The sequence below is a fragment of the Megascapheus bottae genome, chromosome 26, assembly GCF_031878675.1.
Source record: "Megascapheus bottae isolate mThoBot1 chromosome 26, mThoBot2.hap1, whole genome shotgun sequence".
Classification (NCBI taxonomy): Eukaryota; Metazoa; Chordata; class Mammalia; order Rodentia; family Geomyidae; genus Megascapheus; species Megascapheus bottae.
In genome coordinates, this window is record NC_143534.1 from 18,102,464 (window position 1) to 18,126,080 (window position 23,617).

The following is a 23,617-nucleotide window of genomic DNA, read 5'->3' on the forward strand; positions in this document are numbered from 1 at the left end:
CGCGCGAAGCCACGCCCCCACCCCGCCGTCCCCTAGTAGATGTTGGAGGGCCGGGCCCTGTGGGAGTGTGGTCTCGAGCTTCTGGACCATCTCGAGCTCTCCTCTGGCTCTCCACTGACATCTATTGTGATGAGGGTGGAACTGCAAACCATTCTTGGCCCTGGAGAAAAAGGACAACCCGGACTTGAAATCTGAATCGCGAGATTCGTAAAGATAACCGCCCAGCTTCCAAATGAGTCTGATGGGAACTGGTCCCTGTCAAGACCTGCCATTTTTTCTTCCCTTCGCGATCTCCCACCCCCGCAAGAGATGTAAACCAGTTTGGACTGTTCGGTAAAGCAATGGCCAAGGGTGGGGTTTGGAAGCTGCTGTCGTCACAGAATGTGGAGAAGCTGGATGAGCAGGAAGCAGGTGGCTGGCCCTGTCCTCTTTTAACTTTTGAAAGCGTGTAGTTTGCTTGAATCAGACTTAGGATCCCAGAGGATTTCAGTTCATTGTGAGGACGAAGAGTAATCAATTGTAGTCAAGAGAAAAAATATCATATAAGCCCAAGGGTTCATTGAACGGGAATGTTAGGGAAGCTCTAGAAAGGCTGGAAGGTTTCACAGGGATGAATGCCGTTCCCTTTTTAAAAGCTCAAAAAAAAAAAAAAGTCCTACAAAACAACTCCAGTGCGTTTTGGGACTCAGCAGAAACGTGAGGGCGCCCAAGTTGGAGCGCTGACGGACTGGGTGGTGGGGTTCACTCGCCCCGGAAGTACTGTTGCGTTAGAGCCTTTGACTTCCGGGGTACTGTCGTCGTAGCAGCTGTAGGAAGGGGAGGCCATCTTCCATTTCGGGGCGGAGTGAGGGGGGGGGAAGACGGGAGGGAAGGAGAGAAGGAGAAAGCCGGAGGGCTCAGCGCCTCCCTGCCGGGCCGAGGACCGCGGGGTAGTTTCGGCGAGGCGGGCGAGGTTGCTGAGGCTCCGGAAGACATGTTTTCCCTGTCGAGCACGGTGCAGCCCCAGGTGAGCCCGGCCTTCTGTCCCTTTTCCTTCGCGTCCCTGCCCGCGGCTGTTTCCTAGCTGCCCGGGTAGGGTCGGTTCCTTCCTCCCCACCCCCCTCCCCACGACGAAGTGAACCCAGGTGGGAAGCGAAGAACCCAGGGCGAGTCCCGGGACTCGGGCGGGGCCGGGGACGTGCCGGGGCCCACGACCGAGTCCGGGGATGGAGCCGGTGGCTCCCCGGGTTGACAGCGTGTGATTGCCGCTGCTTTGTTCAGGGTCGGACGCTCGGGGCTGGGGGCGGCGGGGGCCGACGTGTACGCCGAGGATATAATGTTCTTTTCATCCTTCCGTTTGCTCGGTTAAAAATAAAACCGAAAAACACCTTCCTCCCCCTACCTTTTAAATGGAACTTCGCAGAAACATGCCGTATAATTTGAATAACCACTGTGATTGTTGTTGTTTGGCCAGAATTGACTAAAACTACCTATGTGTACGTACGTATACATACCGGCTTTATATTTATCTATTTATTTATAGTCGTTAAAATTTTGATCCAGCCCCGCCTCCATTGTTTTGTAAAGCAGAAGAAAAGGCAAAGAAAAATGGTTCCAAGGAGTTTGGATACATTACTCACTCTCAGAGATAGTCGCTTGTGACAATATTTTGTTCTTGATTTCGTTTTTTTTAAGAAATCGCTTTTATGGCACTTTAAAAAAAAAATTTTTTTTTTAAGACAGGCATCTTGCAGTGGTAGACCAAGTGGTCTCGAATTCCCAGTACTCTTTTGAGTACTGGGATTGAAGGATGAGGCTTTTAGCACTGCACCACCATACCAGGCTAGACGGTAACATTTTGATAGACCCTCTGACCTTTCCTTCAAAGAGAAATACTTTTGAGAACATTTCAAAGTTAAATCACCTTTAGCTCCTTGGTTTAAGAATATGATTTATGTTACTTGATTTTACTTTGGTTTACTTTTTTTTGGTACTGGGGCTTAATCTCAGGACCTTTTGAATTCACTTGGTCTTTTCAGTCACAGCTGGAAAACTACCACTTGAGTCATGTCTCCTGTTTTGGCTTTTTGCTGGTTAATTGGAGGTAAGATTCCCTAGGATACATATACTTTTTTTTGGTGGGGTATGGCCGGGAGGTTGGTCCTAAGGCTTGACCTCAGGGCCTAAGCACTGTTCCTGAGTTCTTTTGCTCAAGGCTCTACCACTTTGAGCCACAGTACCACTTCCAATTTTTTTTTTTTTGGTAGTTCATGGGACTTGAACTTTGGGCCTGGGTCCTGTCCACCTGAGCTCTTCAGCTCAAAACTGGCGCTCTACCACTTGAGCCACAGCACCACTTCCAGATTTTCCTGAGTACTTTATTGGAGGTAACTTTTATGGAGTACTTTACTGGAGTGTCACAGATTTGTCTGCCTGAGCTGGCTTTGAACTGTGATCCTATGATCTCAGCCTCCTGAGTAGCTAAGACTACAGGCATAAGGCTGAGAGCCACCAGCACCCAGCTAGCAAATGTAGTTTTTTGTTTGTTTTGTCAGTCATAGGGCTTGAACTCTGGACCTGGCAACTATCCCTGAGCTCTTCAGCTCAAAGCTAGTGCTCTATGACCTTGAGTCACAGCACCACTTCCGATTTTCTGGTGGTTAATTGGAAATAACCTGGGCTGGCTTTGAACCATGATCCTCAGATCTCAGTCTCTCTGAGTAGCTAGCATTACAGCTGTGAGCCACTAGCACCGGGCTGCAAATGTAGTTTTAATACTAGTGATACCAGGTTAAGGTAAATAAATTAACCAAGAGAAGAGATATTTCTAGCATACAAAGGCTATCAAGATTCTGAGTAGGGAACAAAAATAAAGCTGTGGTTAGCAGAGATTATAATGTTTAAAGAGAGCAATGTCAGATTAGGGTGAAACTTTTTTTTTTGTCAGTCATGGGGCTTGAACTCTGGGTGAAGTGAAATTTAAGACAACTAAGAGAGTTTGGTTTTACATGTGTTCAGAACCTTTCATGATCATAAACTGGACACTGGTGGCTCTTGGGTCTTATGCCTGTAATTCCAGCTACTTAGGAGGCTGAGATCTGAGTGTTACAGTTCAGGAAAGGCCTGTGACTTGATCTCCAATTGAGCACCAAAAAAGCTCCAAGTGGAGCTGTGGCTCAAATAATAAAGAGCTAACCTTGAGCAAAAACTCTCAGGGACAATGCCTAGGCCTCAAGTTTAAACCCCAGGACCAGCAAAAAAAAAAAAAAAAAGGCAAAAATAAAACAGAAAACATGATCATGCTTTCACTTTAATAGATCACTCTGACTTCTTGCTATGTGGATAACATAAGAAGGCAAAAGTGGAATTATTGTGGATCAAGGATGCCCCCAGTCCAAGAAAGGGATTACTTCACTAATACAGCAGTAATGATCATGGAAAGACATACAGAGCTACAGAGCTGTTTCGATTTGATCAACTGGATACAGGAAGGTGCTGTTCACCAAAATGAGTGTTTTAGAGGAGTCCTACCAATTATTTGAAAAGAAAAAGTCAGATACAGACTCTTGAATATAGTATTAAGCTGTTTGAAACTAAACCTTTTACCTTAGTTCAAGAAGGCTTGACTTTGAGAAGTAACTGTCATGATGGAAGACATCACATGATAAAAGAGCAAGAGGGAGAGACCCTACTTCTTTGATGCATTAATGTATTCATAAAGGCAAGATCCTTGTGACCCACCTTCCTCCCCAACCCCCTTTCCCTTTTGGCTTTTTATTGTGATTGTTGGTTTGTTTGTGTTGAGGGTTGAACTCAAGCCTTGAGCTTATTAGGGAGATGTTATACCACTTGAGCCATGCCTCAGTCCTTTTTGGTATTAAGTTCCAGGCTCCTTTTACTTACGCTTTTGTAGTGCATAACCATGCCCAGCTATTGGTTAAGATGGGATTTTGCTAATTTGCTGCCCTTGCTGGCCTGTAATTGAAATCTTTCCTATCTCTGCCTCCTCAGTACCTAGGACTTGGGCTTCTCTTGGATTTGAGTCAGGATTTCCCTGTGGTAGGAGACAGTCCTTGAATTTCTGCTGCCTTAGCTGCCTTAGTGTTGCTGTGGTAGGCTGTACCAACAGCTTTTAATAACTCAGATTTGTGCTAAGGGTGTGTTTCAATTAAGATTCTATGTTCAAATTCTAGTACCACAAAAAAAAGTAAATAAGTAATGAAAGCCTCTTAATATTGTCATAATGGTACCTAAGCATCAACATGAATTTTAGGAGAAACACACCTGAAACTGTATCAGAGAGTGTAGTTGTAACCAATTTTTAATTTTTTAAGTAAGATAAGCAAAACAAATTACACGCCTTGATTTATGATAAAAAATCATTTTCCTTTATTCAACCAATTATTTAGCACTCACTTCATATATATACTTTGCTTAACTGGGACACAGTATTTAATAATAAATAAAAACCCTTTGTCACACTGGTTGGAGACTATATCATTAAAAAGCTAACTTCTTTGATCTTGTTGACATAGACCTATAAAGTCATGTGTGTAAATGTGGGTATGTATATTTCAGAGTTTGAGCTTGGGCCTTGCTCTCAATCAGCTTTCTTGCTCACAGCTTCTGCTACCACTGGAGTCATACTTCTAACCCCTCATTTTATTGGAGATGAGTCTCAAAGATTTTTTTACCCAGGCTGTCTTGGAACTGAAGTCCTCCAGAACTCATCCTCCTCCTGAGTAGCTAAGATTGGAGGTGTAAGTTACTAGTTTCCAACCTGTGAAATGCTTGAAATTTTCTGGGTTATAATTCACAATCCCCTCTTTGATCACATCTGTGTTGGATATATTATGGTAACTTTTTAGGCTCCCTAAATGCCAGTGTAGGGATTCCATTGTAATCACTTAGAAAACAAAGAGATCGCAGAGTGTACTTTTATTCCCATATCTCTAGGGAGGGAAAAGCAGGACTGGAAGAGTTCCATTATAGCAACTCTTAAAAGACAGCAAAGAATGTCATGTGCTACCTCCAGTAAAGGACTAGTGACCTTTTCATACATATGCATCTTCAAGTTGCTGTTCATTTCTGTCTTACAGTCAAGTATACAAAGTTTTCCTGAGTTCTGTGAGCCTTTCTAATGAATTCTCAAACATGAGAGTATTGTGGGAACTCTGTTTATACCTTGTTGGTTAGGTATATGAATGGTCTGGGACTTGTGACTTATCTCCAATTAAACACCAGAAAACCAGAAGTGGCACTGTGGATCAAGGGGTAGGGTTGTAGCCTAGTGACAGCTCAGTGACAGGGGCACAGGCCAGGAGTTCAAGCCCCACAACCAACACACACACACACATACACACACACACACACACACACAAACTAAAAATTCCTGGAAGGTAGTTGCATGAGAATTATATGTATTTTAATACTTTAAATTCATATATCCAGCATAGTATCTGGAAAATATAGATTAGTTTTCTTCTACCATCATTAAATGGGTACTGAGAATTTTTTTAATGCTAGTTCTGAGACTTGAACTCAGGGCCTGGGGTAAATCTCTTAGGTTTTTTTCGCTCAAGGCTGTGTGCGTGTGTACTCCTAAGCTATACTTTAAGCCCAATATATAGTTTTGCTAAACATATGTTTTAAGATGTACTATGTCCTTACAAGAAAATGGAGATTATTTCTGTTTTTATTTTTTAAAAGTACTTAATTTTACCTTTTTTTCCCCCTAGGTTACAGTTCCTCTCAGTCATCTCATCAATGCCTTCCATTCACCAAAAAACCCATCTTTTTCTGCTACTGCATCAGTTTCTCAAAACCAGCACCGAGATATAGTTCCTGAGCGTGAGGCTCCTAGCAGTGAGGTAATACTTTTTTATCCAAGGTGTATGAAAAAGCCATTTTTGTTTTGTATTGTGTTTTTGGTTTTTTTGTTTGTTTGTTTTTGCCAGTCCTGGGGCTTGAACTCAGGGCCTGAATACTGTCCTCGGGCTTTCCTCAAGGCTAGAGCTCTGTCACTTGAGCCACAGCACCACTTCCGGTTTTTTCTATGTATATGGTACCAAGGAATTGAACAAGGGTCTTCACGCATGCTAGGCAAGCACTCTACCTCTAGGCCAAACTCCTGGCCCTCAATATAAAATTTTAATTTGTCTTTGCTGTCTTTGCTCTTTTATTTGCCCAGCTATTGCTGATTCTTTCTATAGTGATGGTCCTTTGCTGACCCAGAGTACAGTCAAAGAGAACCATGGTACTGAAAGTACCACAAAGTTAAGTTTAGACATTATAGTAAGTGATTAACAACTAATAATAAAATAGAACAATTAAACAATATAATATAATGTAAATTATATGAGTGCAATCTCTGGCAAAATGACCTGGTGTGCTATACTTCACTCAGAAAGTACTGTCTTATGTTCTTGCCATTTTAAATGTTTATCAGAATGGTGTTACATGAGAGTGCTTGAGTGGAGAAAGGGAAAAAAATATAAAGCATTTGATTTGAATTAATTTGATTTTTTAAAAAATTGTAATGCTGACAATGGGGCTTGAATTCAAGGCTCGTGCATACCTTCACTTTTTTCCTAGTGCTCTGCTACTTTGACCACACCCCTACTTTCAGCTATTTGCTGGTTCACTGGGTATAAAAGTCTGTTGGACCTCTTACCAGGCTTGCTTTTTCACCCAGGCAGGCTTTTCAGCCTCCTGAGTGAATAGCTATGATTGCCGGTGGGAACCATCAGCCCCTGGCATTTCATTTGATTTCCTATTTCTGTGAGTCCTAATGTTTAGAAGTTCAATAGTCTTCTGATGTGAATGAGGATTTTTCCCTTATTCATAACAAAATGTCTTCTATTTAAAGATATCCTTGGAGATAAAGCGTTTTTTTAAATTAGCATATATTAGTAATACAGAGTGGGAGGTTGTGGTTAAATTTCTGCCTGCTTATAGTATATCCCAATCAATCTTACTCTCTTTATGGGATATAGTTGTTTGTTTGCTGTTTTTAACCTTTATTAAATCATACATGGTTGACCTCTGTCAAATCAAGAATATTAAATATTTTCACCAAGGTGTATTTTAAATAGTAAAATGTTAATGTATTTGTTAGATTAAAATACCTGCATTGTGTGCTGGGTAATACTAGCTACTCAGGAATCAGAGGTAGGATAATCACTGGTCAGAGTCAACTTGGGCAAAAGTTAGCAAATTCTATCTCAAAAAAACAATTTGGAGCTGGCACGGTGATACACATCTGTAATCCTAACTACTCAAGAGGCTGAGATCTGAGGATCATGGTTCAAAGCCAGCCTGGGCACTAAAGAATGTGAGACTCTTATCTCCAATTAACCACTAAAAAATGGGAAGTGGAGTTGTGGTTCAAGGGGTGGGGTGGTAGCCTTGAGCTGAAGAGCTCAGGGACAGCACTCAGGACCAGAGTTCAACTCCCAAGCCCCACAGAAAAACAACAACAACAAAAAAAACCCCACTATGTGAGAGAGGTTGGGTAGGAGGATTGCCAGCCAAAGCTGACAGACAAAAGCCAGTGCCTCCATTGTAAAAAACAACCTAAAGCAAAAAGGATTGTGTATATGGCATAATTGGTAGTGTACTAGCCCAGCAAGTAGTACCTCAGTCTTGCAGGGGAAATTAAACTCCATATTGTTTCTGATGTTAAATAATCCTTCAATTGAATATCTTAATAATATTATGTTTATTTGGTTGACTTAATCTTTTTCAGCCTGCACTTAATTTAAGGGACCTTGGAATATCTGAATTAAGAATTGGGCATATTGACCAACTGATAGAAAATCTACTTCCTGGATTTTATAAAGGCAAAAATGTATCTTCTCATTGGCATACATCTCATGTCTCTGCACAGTCCTTCTTTGAAAATAAATATGGTATGGTAATGCATTTGTGGTTCCAATAAATAACTTTTATTAGCATTTATTGTGGGATAGCTTTCCTGTTTTCTTTATTGTTTTTATTGAGAACTTTGATTTCTCTTTGTAAGCGCAGTAGGATAAAATGTTATGATCATGACTCTAGAGAGAAGTTTCTTTTCTTTTTAAAAGTAAGTTTGTAGTGATGCTGGGCACTGGTGGCTCATGCCTGTAATCCTAGCTCTTCAGGAGTCTAAATTCTGATGCTTAAAGCTAACCTAAACAGGAAAGTCCATGAGACTCTTTTATCTCCAGTTAACAACCAAAAAGCTGAAAGTGGAGCTGTGGCTTAAGTGGAAGAGATTAGCCCTGAGCAAAAAAGCTCAGGGACAGTGCCCAGTACTTAATTCAAGCCATAGGACGAGCATTGGTAAAAAGTTTATATTGAAATGCTAAATTTACCGAAATAAAGTTTCAAAAATGCAGAGGATTTCTATATCCCGTTCACTTCCCCTAATATTGACATCTTCATAAAAGACACAATACATTTGTCTAAATAAGAAATTGACATTAGTTTAGCAAAGTTTAAATCACTACTTTTTCTACTAGTGTTCTGTGTCTTAGACTTCAAGGCAGCATGGCAATTGATATTTATTAAAGATGATTTTTTTTATTATAGTTGACACAAGTCATTAGATTCCAAGTAACATTGTAATTTCTGGACTATATTTATGTAGAAATAGTCTACATATTATATCATCTATTATAACAAATGGGCCTATACTGCAGTCTGTTGAAAGGGATGTTAGATTCATGAAGTTTCTTTTTGTGGCAGTGCTGAGGATTGAATCTAGGTTATGGTGCACGCTAGGCAATGCTATATCACTGTTCTTTATTCCCAGCCCACAAGTTAAACAAGGATGTTAAAGCCTTATTATAACAATGAAATATCTGTTTTATGTTGATGGAAGAATTAATTTTTGAGCTTCTAGGCTTGAACTCAATCTATTTTTTTATACCTCTTTTTGAAGTACTTAGCACATAGTAAATGATTAGTAGAGTAAATTTTTTGTTATTATTACTCTTAAAAATTTGTGTTTAATTTAAGGTTTTTGCAGATACTGCTAGGTGCTTGCTTTGTTTAAACTCATATATCTCTTTGCTTGTTTAAAAGCCAATCTAACTGCAATCTAACTAGAACACATAAATGATAAACATCTAAGATCTTACAATCTTAGATACAAAGAAAATGGAATAGGCTGGGAGTTTAGCCTAGTGGTAGAGTGCTTGCCTAGCATGCTCAAACACCTGGGTTTGATTCTTCAGTATCACTTACATAGAAAAGGCCAGAAATGGTGCTGTGGCTCAAGTGGAGAGCTCTAGCCTTGAGGAAAAAAACCCAAGGACAGTCAGTGTTCGGGCCATAAGTTCAAACCACAGAACTGGCAGCAAAAAAAAAAAAAAGGGAATAGATTAATCAAGATTTAGGAAGAATTACTGAAATGTTCATAGCATATGGCTATGGAAAAAAAATCTTTGTGTATCTAGTGGTTATGGAAGCTTTAAGTGGAACAGATAATTTTAGCATTTGTGTGTGTGTGTGTGTGTGTTACCTCTGCTTATTTGAATTTAGTTTCATGTATAGCCTTATTCACATATCAGATAAGAAAAGCAGTATATATAGTGATAGTAAAATTTAAAAGCTGTGATACGTAGATTATGGTTTTATAAAAGCATAGTCAATATATGGACAAATAAAAAGTGGAACTTACTATATTGTAATTTTTTAAATTGTATAAAATTATTTATTTCCTTTGATTTTTATGTTCTTAGTTTGGCAACTAGGAAATTTACTTTTTGTAATTTCCCTTTAGGTTACATAGATATGTTTAGTGCTTTACGTTCCTCTTGCTTGTACAGACAACATTCAAGAACTATTCAGAACATTTGTTCAGATCTTCAGTACTGGCCAGGTATGAAACAGCTGTATTTATATTGAAAAATACAACATATTTATTTAATAAGATTGGTCTTTCTTAGCAGTTGCTAAGCATAGTGGGCCTTGTTTAGTATAAGTAGTTTTGAGTAAATTCTTTATTTTTCTTTGGTAGTAACTTTCTGAGCCCAAACTGCTTTTAAACTCAGTAGTCCTCTTGCCTTAGCCACCAAGTGCACCAAGTATGCACTCACTATGCCTTGCTTGCTTGCCTTTTTTTTTTTTTTTTTCTTTTTTGTTAGTCATGGGACTTGAGCTCTTCAGCTCAAGGCTACCACTCTATCACTTGAGCCACAGTACCACTTATGGTTTTCTGGTGGTTATTTGGAGATTGCCCAGGGTGGCCTTGAATCTCAGTCCTCAGATCTCAGCCTCCTGAGTAGCTAGGCTTACAGACGTGAGCCACAGCACCTGGTAAGACAGTGTTTTGTATTTGATACTTTTACTTTAAACATTTTGTAATCATCTAGAAAATATAAAGTCAATTTATAATTTTGATCAGTTCTACTTTAATGACCTGGCTTGTTTTTTTTTTTAAGATGTCAGAATTTATCAGTATTCTGTTTTCAAAATTTAAGTCTGTGCATCAACAGCTCATGTGTGTACTGTTAGCTACTTGGAAGGCTGAGATCTAAGCATTGTAGTTTGAAGACAGCCTGGACAGGAAGATATGTGAGACTCTTATCTCCAGTTCACCACTAAAAAGGAATCAGAAGTAAAGCTCTGGCTAAAGTGGTAGAGCACTAGCCTTGAGCAAAAAAGCTCAGAGACAGCGCTCAGGCCTTGAATTTAAGCTCCAAGACTGGTATACACATGCACAAAATTTAAGATCCCTTGACTACTTACTCTCCCATTAAGATATAATGTACAAAAATCTTAAAATTTAAAAAAAGTAATAACAAAAACTCTGAAAAGCACATTGAAATGACAAAAGAACTGCATTGAAAATTTCGATACCGGGCCCAGTGTGGTGTTATGCATCTCTGTAGTCCTCATTTCTGGGAAGTGGATACTCATTCAAGGCCAGCCTAGGCAGAAAGTTAGCAAGGCCCTGTCTCAACAAACAAGCTGGCCATGATGGTACAGGCCTGTAATTCCATCTTGTCAGGAGGTGCAGAAGAAACCTCAAAATCTAAGACTAGTCCTAAGCAAAAGTGGTCTTTGGAAATAGCTAAAGCAAAAAGAGCTGGAGGCATTGCTCAGGTTTCAGATCACCTATCTATTGGGCATGAAACCCTGAATTCAAACTCAGGTATACCAAAACAAAACTTATATAATAGGTGGGATTTACAGTTAAGATCACATTTATCCATCCCTTAGGCAGTTTTTGTTTGGAACAATTTACAAAGTAAATGGTACTGTTTTGTTCAGTTTTTATACAGTCTCGAGGTTTTAAGACTTTGAAATCGAGGACACGACGTCTACAGTCCACCTCGGAGAGATTAGCAGAATCACAAAATACGGCGCCATCATTTGTGAAGGTAATTAGATTTCTTTTTGCTGACCAGAAATGATTTTCTACTAAAATAGTGAGGACCTTCAGGTGTTAGATTTGTATGTTGTTGGGTTCCCCCCATTCTTTCCACCTATGATGAGGAATTAATAAATGTATATCCATGAGCATATAACTTTTGGGCACTTGCCTTATCTGTGTGTGCTTGTCATATGCAGCTTTTTTTTTTCATGTTAATCTATAACTGCTTACGTACTCTGTACTGATGAATAGCCTTTACGTAAGCTAGTACACGTGGTGTTCAATATCTATTTATGTTTTTCCTTATCTCCAATGTCTCCTAATCACTAAATTCTATAGTTCCAACCTGACTCTTCCTCCTTCCTTTTTTCTCTTCCTCATTCATTCTTTCCTTAATGCTGGACTTTAAACTTGAGTTTTACACATGATAAGCAATCTACCAATGACCTAATCTTTGTTTTGGCATATATATACTATAATTAATTCTTGCCTAGATAACTATATTCTTTTTTATATTTTGTATGTTTCTAGTCTTGTTCCCTTCAGTCTTGTCTTCAGATCTCCAACTCCCAGTGCTTCTAAAGTGACAGTCTAATTGCATTAGTCTCCTTTATTACCCACCCATCCTGGTTTAACACTGTTTACTTATTTCATCTCTACTCATCATATTTCTGTTCTCATCTTTCAGGGTATCACACTCTATTCCCCTATCTTCAGCCTGAGCACTGACCTTGGGCTTTCCCAAGGCTAGCTTTCTACCACTTGAGCCACAGCACTACTTCTGGCTTTTTCTGTGTATGTGGTACTGAGGAATCGAACCCAGGTCTTCGTGCATGCTAGGCAAACACTACCACTAGGCCAAACTCCCAGCCCTATTCCTTTATCTTGTAGACATTTAAGTCTTAGCAGTTCTGTTTCTTCTGTCATATTGTTCTTCATGTTTGTTCTCTGTGTATAGTTCTTTTCCCCACTTCCCACCCATTTGGTTTTTTGTTTTGTTTTGTTTTGTTTTCAGATAGTCACTGTGTATCCTAGGCTAGCATTGAAATCTTTTTTTCTGAGTACTGTGATTACAAGTGTGTACCACCACACTTGGCTGTGTGGTTTTGATGCCCTGTTCTCTTTAAGGTCTTTGGTGTCTTCCATTATAACATTTATTTTACTACAATACTAGTGATTCTAATATGTATGTCTTTCTTCAGTAGACAGAAAACTGTCAGATCACTCATTTTATCTTCATATCCTCAGAACTCACACAAGGCCTAGTATATAGTAAACATTTTGAAGCTTTTCCTCAAGCAAATATAAAGTTGTGTGAACATCAAGGAATTAAAACCCTAAGATTACTTGACCTGTTTTCAGTATAGTATTTTTACATATTTTTCATATTATTAGTTAATGGATACAGGTATAAGTTTTACTCTTAGTATCCTAGTCCTTGGTAAAAGAATTTATTATTGACTTTCTTCATTAGCAATACAAATTCTTGATTAGAGAATATCACTGTTGGTGCAGTCAACCAATGCTGTTATGTTTTATGTATTTAGGGGTTTCTTTTGCGGGACAGAGGATCAGATGTTGAAAGTTTAGACAAACTCATGAGAACTAAAAATATACCTGAAGCTCACCAAGATGCATTTAAAACTGGTTTTGCAGAGGGTTTTCTGAAAGCTCAAGCACTAACACAAAAAACCAATGGTAAGTTGATTTGAGAAAAATAATTGAAAAGATGGCCCAGTCTGCTATGTAAAAATGTAAATTTTCTAATAGCATCCATTTTACATTGGTAATTTCACTATATTTACAACTGAAGCTAGATGACCTATATTCCTAGGTACTTGTGAGGCAGAGTTTGAGAGGATTAGTTTTAGGCTAGCTAAAAGAAAACCACAAGACTATTTGGGGAAACTAGAAGCAAAAAGGGGTAGAGTATGACTCAAATTGTAGAAAGCCTACCTAGTAAGTGTGAGGCCCTGAGTTCAAACCACAGTACTACCTAAAACAACAGCACACAATTTAAGCTATATGGAAATGAAATGCTGTTGGCGGTTTTTGGTTTGTTTTGTCCATCATGGGGCTTGAATGCTGGGCCTCGGCACTGTCCCTCAGCTCTTCAGCTCAAGGCTAGTGCTCTACCACTTTGAGCCACAGCACCACTTCTGGTTTTCTAGTGGTTAATTGGAGATAAGATTCCCACAGTGTTTCATGCCCAGACTGGCTTTGAACTGTGATCCTCAGATTTCAGCCTCCTGAGTAGCTAGGATTATAGGTGTGAGCCACCAGCATGGCTCTGTTGGCAGTTTTATTTTCTTTAAAAAAAAAAAAAAAAGCCAATCATGGAGAGAAGCATGTGGCATATGTGGCCTCATGAAGTGTTAGAGAACCAGCGTGTTAAAGAAAAGCATGTCAATTATACAAAAAAATGCCAGATTCAAAAACTACATGTGATGAACTACTGAGTTATCTAACCCAGTAAGTCATTTAATTGGGCTAACATATGTTATTGGTAACATTTGATTTAAGTCTTTCCGTGTCTCTTCCAGATTCCCTAAGGCGAACTCGTCTGATTCTCTTTGTTCTGCTGCTACTTGGCCTTTATGGACTCTTAAAAAACCCATTTTTATCTGGTAAAGTTTATCTGACTTGCTATATATTTTTCCCCTCAAACATCTGACATTGGTTCTTGTTTCTCAGACCTAGCAGTTTTAAAAAGTCACTTGAGATAGTAGTTTCAACAGGGGTAGAGAAGATGGGGCAGTGGTCTCCTGAAAGAAAGGTGACAATGTGATTTAAGTCTTTTACATATTACATATAGTACCAGGCCAGAAGTCTAGCCATCAGGGCCATGCTGATAACTGGAATGAGCTGGAAGCTTCCTCAGCCCACCCATAGTTGTCTGAAAGAGACAACAGTTTCCTTCCTGGGCATCTTTGTCTGGTTGAGCAGTGTAGAAGGTGTCATTTTTGCATATCCCCCTTCCCATCCTGCATTGAGAACTATCTTTCAATGTCATCATAGAGCTGGCCTGATCCAGTTCCTTGAATGTCTGCAGATTGTACTTGAAAAAACTCTTTAGTTATCAGATTCTGGTCTTTAGTTTTCAGTTATCTGATAACACATTAATTATCAGAGGTGTTCATCTTCATGTGCTAGAACTGTTTAAACTTCTAAGCAGGCAGTCTGCATTCTCAAAACAGGGACATCTTGGGTACTTCCCCAAATGCTCGAGAGTCTCAGTGCCCAGTGGATCACCTTTAGTTTCTAGCCCCAAAAGAAGCCCCCTCTCCCAGACCTTCTTCCCATGTAATAAGTGAAAGCATGGGCTGCCAGCAGCTCCAGCTGCTGCTTATTGGATGCACTCCATTTATTTCTAGACAGTCTTCACTTCACCTTCAGCCAAAGAAAACTCCGTAATCTTTGTCTGAACCTCCTTCCGTTACAACTTCATAGGGAAATATGAAGGTCATGAAGGCTGAGTGGTTCTTGTCCATTGCCCTCTTGAGGTCTGTATATGTTAAGTAAAGTGCAATAAAGCCAGCTTTAAGTGGCTCCTCCGCTTGCCTTTTTTTTTTGTTTTGTTTTGTTTTTTTTGGCAAGTCCTGGGAACTTGAACAGTGCTCTTGCCTGAGCACTGTCCTTGGGATTTTTCTCAAGGCTAGAGCTCTACCACTTGAGCCACAGCACCACTTCCAGCTTTTTCTTGTATGTGGTACTGAGGAATCAGTTTCAGGGCTTCATCCATGCTAGGCAAGCACTCTACCATTAGGCCATGCTCCCAGCCCAAGTAGCTCCTTCTTAATATTACCTTTTTGTTTTTTGTTTTCTTTTTATTTAAATAGAGGAAATCCTTTATTTAAACATGTAACACCCAACAGCCACTACCTTTGCCAGAGAAGTCCCTGAAGCAATTGCCTGCCAAGTTAATGTTAAAAGTCTTTGTACTTTCTGGGGTCCAGGAGTTTGGCCTAGTGGTAGAATGCTTGCCTAGGATGCACGAAGACCTGGGTTCGATTGCTCAGTACCATATATGTAGAAAAAAACTGGAAGTGGTGCTATGGCTCAAGTCATAGAGAAATCCCAAGGACATTCCTCAGGTCCTGAGTTCAAGGCCCAGGACTAGCAAAAAAAAAAAAAAAAAGTCTTTGTACTTTCTGTCATACCCTTAGCCCTTCAGGAGCTCAGAGAAATCATCTATTTTATATGTTTATTATTTTCTAGGCTATGTAGTTCCTTTTCTCTGAATTGTATCTATCCTCTGAAGTTTCCACCTACACTCACATTGTTGTTGAATGGATCTTGCTGTCCTCACTCTACTCCCACAGCTGGTCAATGGCTCCTTTGGCGCTGCTGCAACTAAGCCTGTCTTGTTAATTTTTTTTATTTCTTTTCTTTTCTTGGTTATTCTAACTCATAGAGAAAAAGACTTATTTATACGCTGACAATGTAGTGTAGATGCCCTTTTTGATTACTGTAATAAAATACAAAGGCTACATACTTTGTAAGGAAAAAAGTTTATTTAGCTCAAAGTTTGGATCCTCAAGGGCATGACCCCTGGTATAGGTTAGGCTTTGGTAAGGACCTCATGATGTATTGCATCCCAAGTGAGAAAGAAGTACATACAAGAGGAAGAGGTCACATGGTGAGACAAAGTTAAGGACAGCTGGGGAGGTACCAGGCTTATTCTTTTTAGAACGATCCTCTTGTGAGAACTAGCTCAGGAATCCACAGCCTTTCTGAAGCACTGCTCATGGACTTGCCTATAGGCTGTACTTCTGAAAGTCTGCCCCCGTCAGCATCTCTGCACTGTCCACCAGCCTCCCAACACAGAAACCACATGCTCAAACATGGTGAAGCCTTTCATGTTTAATTGGGGCTGTAGTTTTGTAGATCTTTAGAAAATTATACCTGTTTAATGATCAAATTTTTAAATTACATACAAAGTTTATAATGGCAAAAAAAGGAAAATCTTTTTCAAAGATAAAATGAGTCCAGTATTTTTCTCAATTTGCAGGTCTACGAATAAATGATCTTTAAAAAATAGCTAAATCTTGGTGTCTTTTCTAAAATTACTATCTTAAGTTGCTTCTTATATACTGTTGATGTGTGTTAAAGCTTTTGTAAAAAATAATAAAGTTAATTATCTTTTTAAACTCTTTAGATAGTTGTACAAAAGGGTTTCAGTTCAGTATATCAGATTATGTATATACCACAGCAATGTGCCTCTTCCCATCTATCCCAACTCCACCCATCACCTCATTCCTTAGTTATGTTTTCACATATGTTTATCCAGTACTATGCCCATATTCACTCCTCATTCTTCTATTTATCCCTGCAGCATCCCCCTCAGACAAGACCTTTTTATTTTTTATTTTTGTTTTTTGTTTTTGCCAGTCCTGGGCTTGAGTGCAGGGCCTGAGCACTGTCCTTGGACTTTCTCAAGGCTAGAGCTCTACCACTTGAGCCTCAGCACCACTTCTGGCTTTTTTCTATGTATGTGGTACCAAGGAATCGAACCCAGGTCTTCGTGCATGGTAGTCAAAGCACTCTACCACTAAGCCAAACTCCGGCCCCTTATTTTTTATTTTTATTTTTTGCTTTGAATTTTATTGGTGGTACTGTAATTGGAACTCAGGTTTTGTACTTGTTCTGGCAGGAGCTCTGTTTCTTGATTATGGTCTAGAATTCAGAAGACCTGATTTCTCTTTTTTCTGATAGTGTATATTCAGTCTCTTCAACATTTAATTTTTCTTATTTGTCTTGTATATAAAAATTAAGGTGGTTGGAGTTTTATTAATCTACCAGGTATTATTTATTTTTTTTAGTTCGTTTCCGGACAACCACAGGGCTTGATTCTGCAGTAGATCCTGTCCAGATGAAAAATGTCACCTTTGAACATGTTAAAGGGGTAAGTTTTCTTTGTCTCCTCTGTACATTATCTAGTGGATATTCTTTTTGTTTTGTTTTGTTTTGTTTTTGGCCAGTCCTGGGCTTGAGCTCAGGGCCTGAGCACTGTTCTGAGACATTCTCAAGGCTAGAGCTCTACCACTTCAGCCTCAGTGCCACTTTCAGCTTTTTTTCCATGTATTTGGTACCAAGGAATCGAAGCCAGGTCTTCATGCATGCTAGGCAAGCACTCTACCACTAGGCCAAACTCCTATCTAGTGGATATTCTGTTAATAAGGTCAACATTGGAGTTTAAGTTTGTTTTAGATTAGGTAAAATTCTGTCTTACAAATATGGGAAATTACAGTGTTTTTAGAGTAAATGGTAACAGTAGATCAAATCTTGTTTCATTGTAGAGATTAGTATTAGTTTGTGATGGAGCCAGCATCATTTTATAGTGGAATGATTCAGGTCTCAGAAGCCAAGTAGACCTGGGAACATTGCCCTGCTTAGGAACATTGTACCTACTTAGCAAGTGCAGAGCCCTGAGTTCAAACTCCTGTACTCCAAAAAGGAACAAAAAACAAAACCTCAAAAGAGGATAACATTTCAAATTCATTTTTATACTTATTGGCTATGTGTCCTTGAACTATTTAGCTTCTCACAAATAACACATGTACTTGACACATAGTAATCAGTAAATAACATTTCTTTATTTTTTGTTTTTTGTCGATCATAGGGCTTGGACTTTGGGCCTGAGTGCTGTCCCTGAGCTCTTCAGATTCAGGATACCACCCAACGCTTTGGGCCTCAGCTCCACTTCTGGTTTTATAGGGGTTAATTGGAGATAAGAGTTTCACAGTCTTTAGTGCCCGGCTGGCTTTGGACTGCAATCCTCAGATCTCAGCCTTCTGAGTAGCTAGGATTACAGATGTGAACTACTGATCCTGGCTTTATTGGTTTCTTATATTAATCTTGTAACTCCACTATTTACAACACATAGACAGGTTTGGTGCTAGTGATTCACACCTGTAATCCTAGCTACTCAGGGGGATATGATCTGAAGATCACAGCTCCAAGCCAGCCTGGGAAAGAAAGTCTGTGAGACTCTTACCTCCACATAACCCCCTGAAAACTGGAAATGGCTTTGTACCTTATCAGAGTGGTAAAGTGCTAGCCTTAAGTGAAAAATCTAACAGCACCCAGGCCCTGAATTCAAGCCCCATAACTGACATACATACATACTACAGACAATGTAGTAATTATGATTCAGTAATTATAATAGGTCAATGCTAGATTAATGAATATAGCCAATGAATGAATATAATATTTAATATTATCTGTAACTAACCTGTTTGGCATGCTATGATAGAAACAAATTTCTGTTCTCTCGAAGTTTGTTCCTAAAAGCAGGAATTAAATGCTACTCTATATAATAAAAATAGAGTGCATTAATGGGTACCTAGATCTAAGCCCCACACGAGCAGGAAGTAACCAGACTGGTTTCAAGTTTCTATTCCCCCAAAGATTTTAGGGTTTCAAGCCCTGAAGTGGGGATTGATACGTAGCAACTAGTCAGGAGCAATGAGGAAATGGCAAAAGGTCTCTTGATGGAAACTTTAATTGCACTAAAGTTTTCTAACCAGTTTAAGTGGTACAACAAAGTCATGGAATATCACAAGATGAGTACTCTACCTACTTAAGGACTAAGGTAGATCAGTAAATAGTTCTGAGCCAGTAGATCTGAACTGGTCAGTAAGCATGCCTAAAAGGTCAAATGGAGTTTAGTAAACTTTCCCCATCCTTGGGACACTTGTCCGTGGAGGACTAATCTGGGAAAAGACTTACTGCTCTAAGCCTTTTACACTTCCACAAAAACTTGTGTTGGATAAACTAATTGTCATTCTGTCCCCAGAGGTGACCCTTCCCCACTTTCAGTCTATAAAAATCTACTTCCGAATGAATTCTTCCTAACACTTTCACTAAAAAAAAGGAGTACATTAATGGATGATAAAAGTACTGTGGGGAAAATCAGAATAAGTGAAAATTCTTTCAGTGGGTTGTAATGTCTTTTTATTTGGAAGCTTTAGTTTAGAGTATGATTACAGTATCATGATAGTAAGAAAAATAATAATAAAAATAGCCAGATGCTGGTGTTCACACCTGTGTAATTCTAGCTACTCAGAAGGCCAAGATCTGATAATCATGATTGGAAGCCACAGATCAGAAGAAAAGTCCAGAAAAGTCCGTGAGACTCCTTTAGCTTTAAATATAACCAGCAAAAAGTCAGAAGTGGTGCTGTGGCTCAAGTGGTAGAGTGCTAGATTTGAGCAAAAATATTCAGACAGTGCCCCAGCCCTGCCTTAAGCCCTGAGTTAAAGCCCCAGAACTGGCCAAAAGAAAAAAAGAGAGAGAATGTTTTTATATATTTCATCATAATGAAATATATAAAAGGCCCAGTTAATTCCCTGTCCAAATTAAATTTATAATTTGCCAAAAAAAGTTTTGATTAACCAAATCTAATCAACATTATTTATAAATTGTATCACTTTAGGTAGAGGAAGCCAAACAAGAATTACAAGAAGTTGTTGAATTCTTGAAAAATCCCCAAAAATTTACTGCACTTGGAGGTAAACTCCCAAAAGGTAAGATATTTTCACTTTTATCATGACTTAATGGCAGTGTACTAATTATATTTCATTACATCTTAAAGATTAATATTTCTTTTTATATTTGTGCTGTCTTGGTGTTTGAAATCAAAGTCTGGGAGCTATTCTCAAGCTTTTTTTGCTCAAGGCTAACATTTTTCTACTTGAGCCACAGCTCTACCTCCAGTTCTTTTGGCTGTTAAATGGTCTTTCCTACCTAGGTTGGCCTTGAACCACGATCTTCAGATCTCAGCCTTCTGAGTAGGTAGAATTACAGGTGTGTGTTATCAGCACCCAGCTAACTTTTCTTCTTTCCTCCCTCCCTCCCTTCCTTTCTTGTTTGTCCCAGGGCTTGAACTTAGGGCCTGAGCACTGTACTGGGACTTTCTCAAGGCTAGAGCTCTGCCATTTGAGCCACAGCACCACCTCTGGCTTTTTCTACCTATGTGGTGTGAGGAATGGAACCTATTCGTTCTTCCTGAGTGCATGCTAGTCAAGCACTCTACTATTAGGCCAAACTCCCAGCCTACTTTTTTTTTTTTTGGTGCTACTCCTAAGGTACTATTCCTGGGCTTTTGCTCGAAGCTAGTGTTTTCTAGTATTTGAGCTATGTTCCAGTTCTAACTTGTAGTTGTTAAATTGAATATTAAGAATCTCACATATTTTTTCTGCTCTTGCTGATTTTGAACCGTCTCCCTCAAGAGCTAAGCCTCTTGAGTACCTAGGATTACAAGCAGGAGCCACTAGCACCCAGCTATTTCTTAATTGCTGTTTTCAAAAATAGTTCTATAACCAATTTTTAACAAATTGGCTCTCATTAGTTACAGAGGGAAATTTTAATGGTCACATTTCCACACATGTTCTACAACCACTTTTTAAAAAGCAGCACTGTATCAGTATAATTTCTGAAAGAAGCATTTCTTCCAATTTATTAAAATAATGGCATATGTTGACATTTCAGCACATGCAGACTATATAGCATATAACATATAACCTAAAATAAGACTGTTCACTTTTTTATCTTATTTGCCCTCCCTATTACCTCCTTTTGCCAAATCTCCCTTCTCTTTCACTACTTCCTTTAACCCTCCCAATTAGTTCTGCGTTTAGGTCCATTTCTGTTTTGTTTGTATTTATGAATCTAGATTCTACATGTAAGAGAATATGTACTATATTTGTCTTTCTAACTCCAGCTTACTGAACATGATGATTTCAGTTTTATGCATTTTTTAAAAGATGACAGTTATATTCTATATTCTTCTTTCCTTTCTTATATATATACACATGTTATCCATATATGTACATATATACACATATACATATATCTGCAAAATATTTCTTGATAGGCACCTAGACCAATTACATAGCTTAATGTGACAGTACTGTTGTACACATGGGTGTGCAGTTATGTCTAGTGTATGCTGACTTACATTCTTTTGGATATGTACCCAAAAGTGCACACATATTTATACTCTGTTCCAATTAATTTTACTCCCTCTGTGCATACTACCTATCCCAATCTTCTAAACAGTATCCCCAACAGGTTTCCTTGTTCCATTTTTAGAGTTGCAAATAATCAACAGTATTTAACCAAAGATGACAAGTATAAGGCACTCAGCTTGCACATATTACAAATCTGTTGTATTGTGTTTAAAAATATTGATTATTGCTGCCCCTTGAACCTCAAAATTAAATACATTAATAATTATTTGTTTAATAGGTTCATACCAAAGGATCTGTGTTTAAATTTTAGTCATTCCTTTTTACTTTTCTTCTAGGAATTCTCTTAGTCGGACCACCTGGAACAGGAAAGACACTTCTTGCCCGAGCTGTTGCAGGCGAAGCTGATGTTCCTTTTTATTATGCTTCTGGATCAGAATTTGATGAGATGTTTGTGGGTGTAGGAGCCAGCCGTATCAGAAATCTTTTTAGTATGTTTTTATATGCCTTTGTACTGTGTTAGATCTTGTTAATTTTAGAGAAGAATCATTCATATTCTTTCCTCACAAATTGCTTGCATTAGGGTAGCATGGAATTCTAGTTTTCATTAACGTAACATATAACCTAAAATAAGCCTATACGCTTTGTAAATAGAGTGAAACATCTTTTTTTTTAATCAGTTGTGGGGCTTGAAATTAGGGTCTGGGTGCTGTCTCTGAGCCTCTTCTGCTCAAGAGCAGCTCTCTACCATTTAGAGCCACAGCTCCACTTTTGGTTTTTGAGTGGTTAATTGGTGATAAGAGTCTCATGGGGACTTTTCTGCCTGGGCTGGCTATAAAGCACAGTGCTCATAACTCAGCCTCTTGAGTAGCTAGGATTACAGTCATGAGCCACTAGCACTCGGCAAGTGATCTAATGATGGGCAAGTAACTCTAGTGGAAGTGAGGTTTGGGGCTGTGTAAAGTTTGTTTTTCCATTTTAAACATCAGTTCTGTATTATGTGATAAAGAGCTATTTATTTAACTTTTGACCAGTCCTAAGACCTTGAACTCAGGACCTCAGCACTGTCATTGGGCTTTCTCAAGGTTGTTGCTCTACCACTTGAGCCACAGAACCACTGCTAGCTTTTTCTGTGTATGTGGTAATGAGGAATGGAATCCAGGGCTTTGTGCATACTGGGCAAGCACTCTACTACTAGGCCCACCCTCCGATCTGTAATAAAGAGTTATTATTAACCTCAAAACTGGTTATATGTAAATTTGTATGTTAGAAGGAATGAGTAGCTAGTTGTCTTTGTTTTATAACATTGTCTAGGCCCACCTACCATATTGGTATTCTGTGCTAGTATTATATGCACTAGTATATAAACTCATGCTATTAAAGAAAAATGGCTGGGACGGGGAGTGTGGCCTAGTGGTAGAGTGCTTGCCTAGCATGCATGAAGATCCAGGTTCAACTCCTTGGTACCGCATACATAGAAAAGGCTGGAAGTGGCGCTGTGACTCAAGTTCAGTGTTCTGGCCCTGAGTTCAAGCCTCAGGACTGTCAAAAAAAAAAAAACGGGAGGCTTTTTTTTTTTTGTATTTCCTCCTTGTAAATATTTTGGTCCTTTGATAATTTTACAGATTTTAGTACATAGGTGGTTTTGTTTTTAAAATGTTAATTTCTTTTCATTTATTTGAACCTCTTTTATTTTCTTAGGGGAAGCAAAAGCAAATGCTCCTTGCGTTATATTTATTGATGAACTAGACTCTGTTGGTGGGAAAAGGATTGAGTCTCCAATGCATCCTTATTCAAGGCAGACTATAAATCAACTTCTTGCTGAAATGGATGGGTAATTGAGTCTTTTGTCTGTGAATATGATGTATTTTCAAAATTAGCTGTTATTCTGTTTTAGAAACTGCTTATAATACAGTTGCCTTCCAGCATTTGATAAGAGACTTTATCTTATACAACTTGTTGCTATAAAATAATTGATAACGTCTAATAACTATGAAAAGATTTTATGTATCAGCAACAGAGTTGTCCCTTTCAAAACATCAAGCCAAGTTTTTCCTTGGTATTGTTTCCATTATTGGTTATTTGATATATCAGCTTCTCTTTTTAAGTTTGTTATATATATTTGATGTATTATGGTTACAATAAAAAAGGCAGAAATTCAAACTGAAACTAGTACTCTGTTTAAGTACTCTGTTTAAAGAAGTAAAGATGAGGGCCGGGAGTTTGGCCTAGTGGTAGAGTGCTTGCCTAGCAGGCACGAAGACCCAGGTTCAATTCCGCAGTACCACATACAGAGAAAAAAGCA

The 23,617-nt window shown here is 38.8% G+C and overlaps 1 protein-coding gene across 2 annotated transcripts in view; it reads left to right on the forward strand.

The window, feature by feature from the left end:
- The first annotated feature begins 33 nt into the window (after window positions 1–33).
- Window positions 34–23,617, forward strand: part of Yme1l1 (YME1 like 1 ATPase) — a 34,979-nt gene continuing 11,395 nt past the window's right edge. Inside the window, exons 1-11 of one of the 2 annotated variants that reach the window (XM_090319063.1) lie at window positions 34–411; window positions 5,718–5,849; window positions 7,727–7,889; window positions 9,746–9,844; window positions 11,239–11,348; window positions 12,889–13,039; window positions 13,885–13,968; window positions 17,164–17,246; window positions 19,779–19,869; window positions 21,651–21,803; window positions 23,014–23,146. In XM_090319063.1, the coding sequence (XP_090175189.1) occupies window positions 382–411; window positions 5,718–5,849; window positions 7,727–7,889; window positions 9,746–9,844; window positions 11,239–11,348; window positions 12,889–13,039; window positions 13,885–13,968; window positions 17,164–17,246; window positions 19,779–19,869; window positions 21,651–21,803; window positions 23,014–23,146 (1,229 nt within the window). In that variant the 5' untranslated portion in view covers window positions 34–381. Of the gene's footprint in view, window positions 412–836; window positions 1,007–5,717; window positions 5,850–7,726; window positions 7,890–9,745; window positions 9,845–11,238; window positions 11,349–12,888; window positions 13,040–13,884; window positions 13,969–17,163; window positions 17,247–19,778; window positions 19,870–21,650; window positions 21,804–23,013; window positions 23,147–23,617 lie in introns of those variants that run through there. The other variant, XM_090319062.1, reaches the window with a different exon arrangement.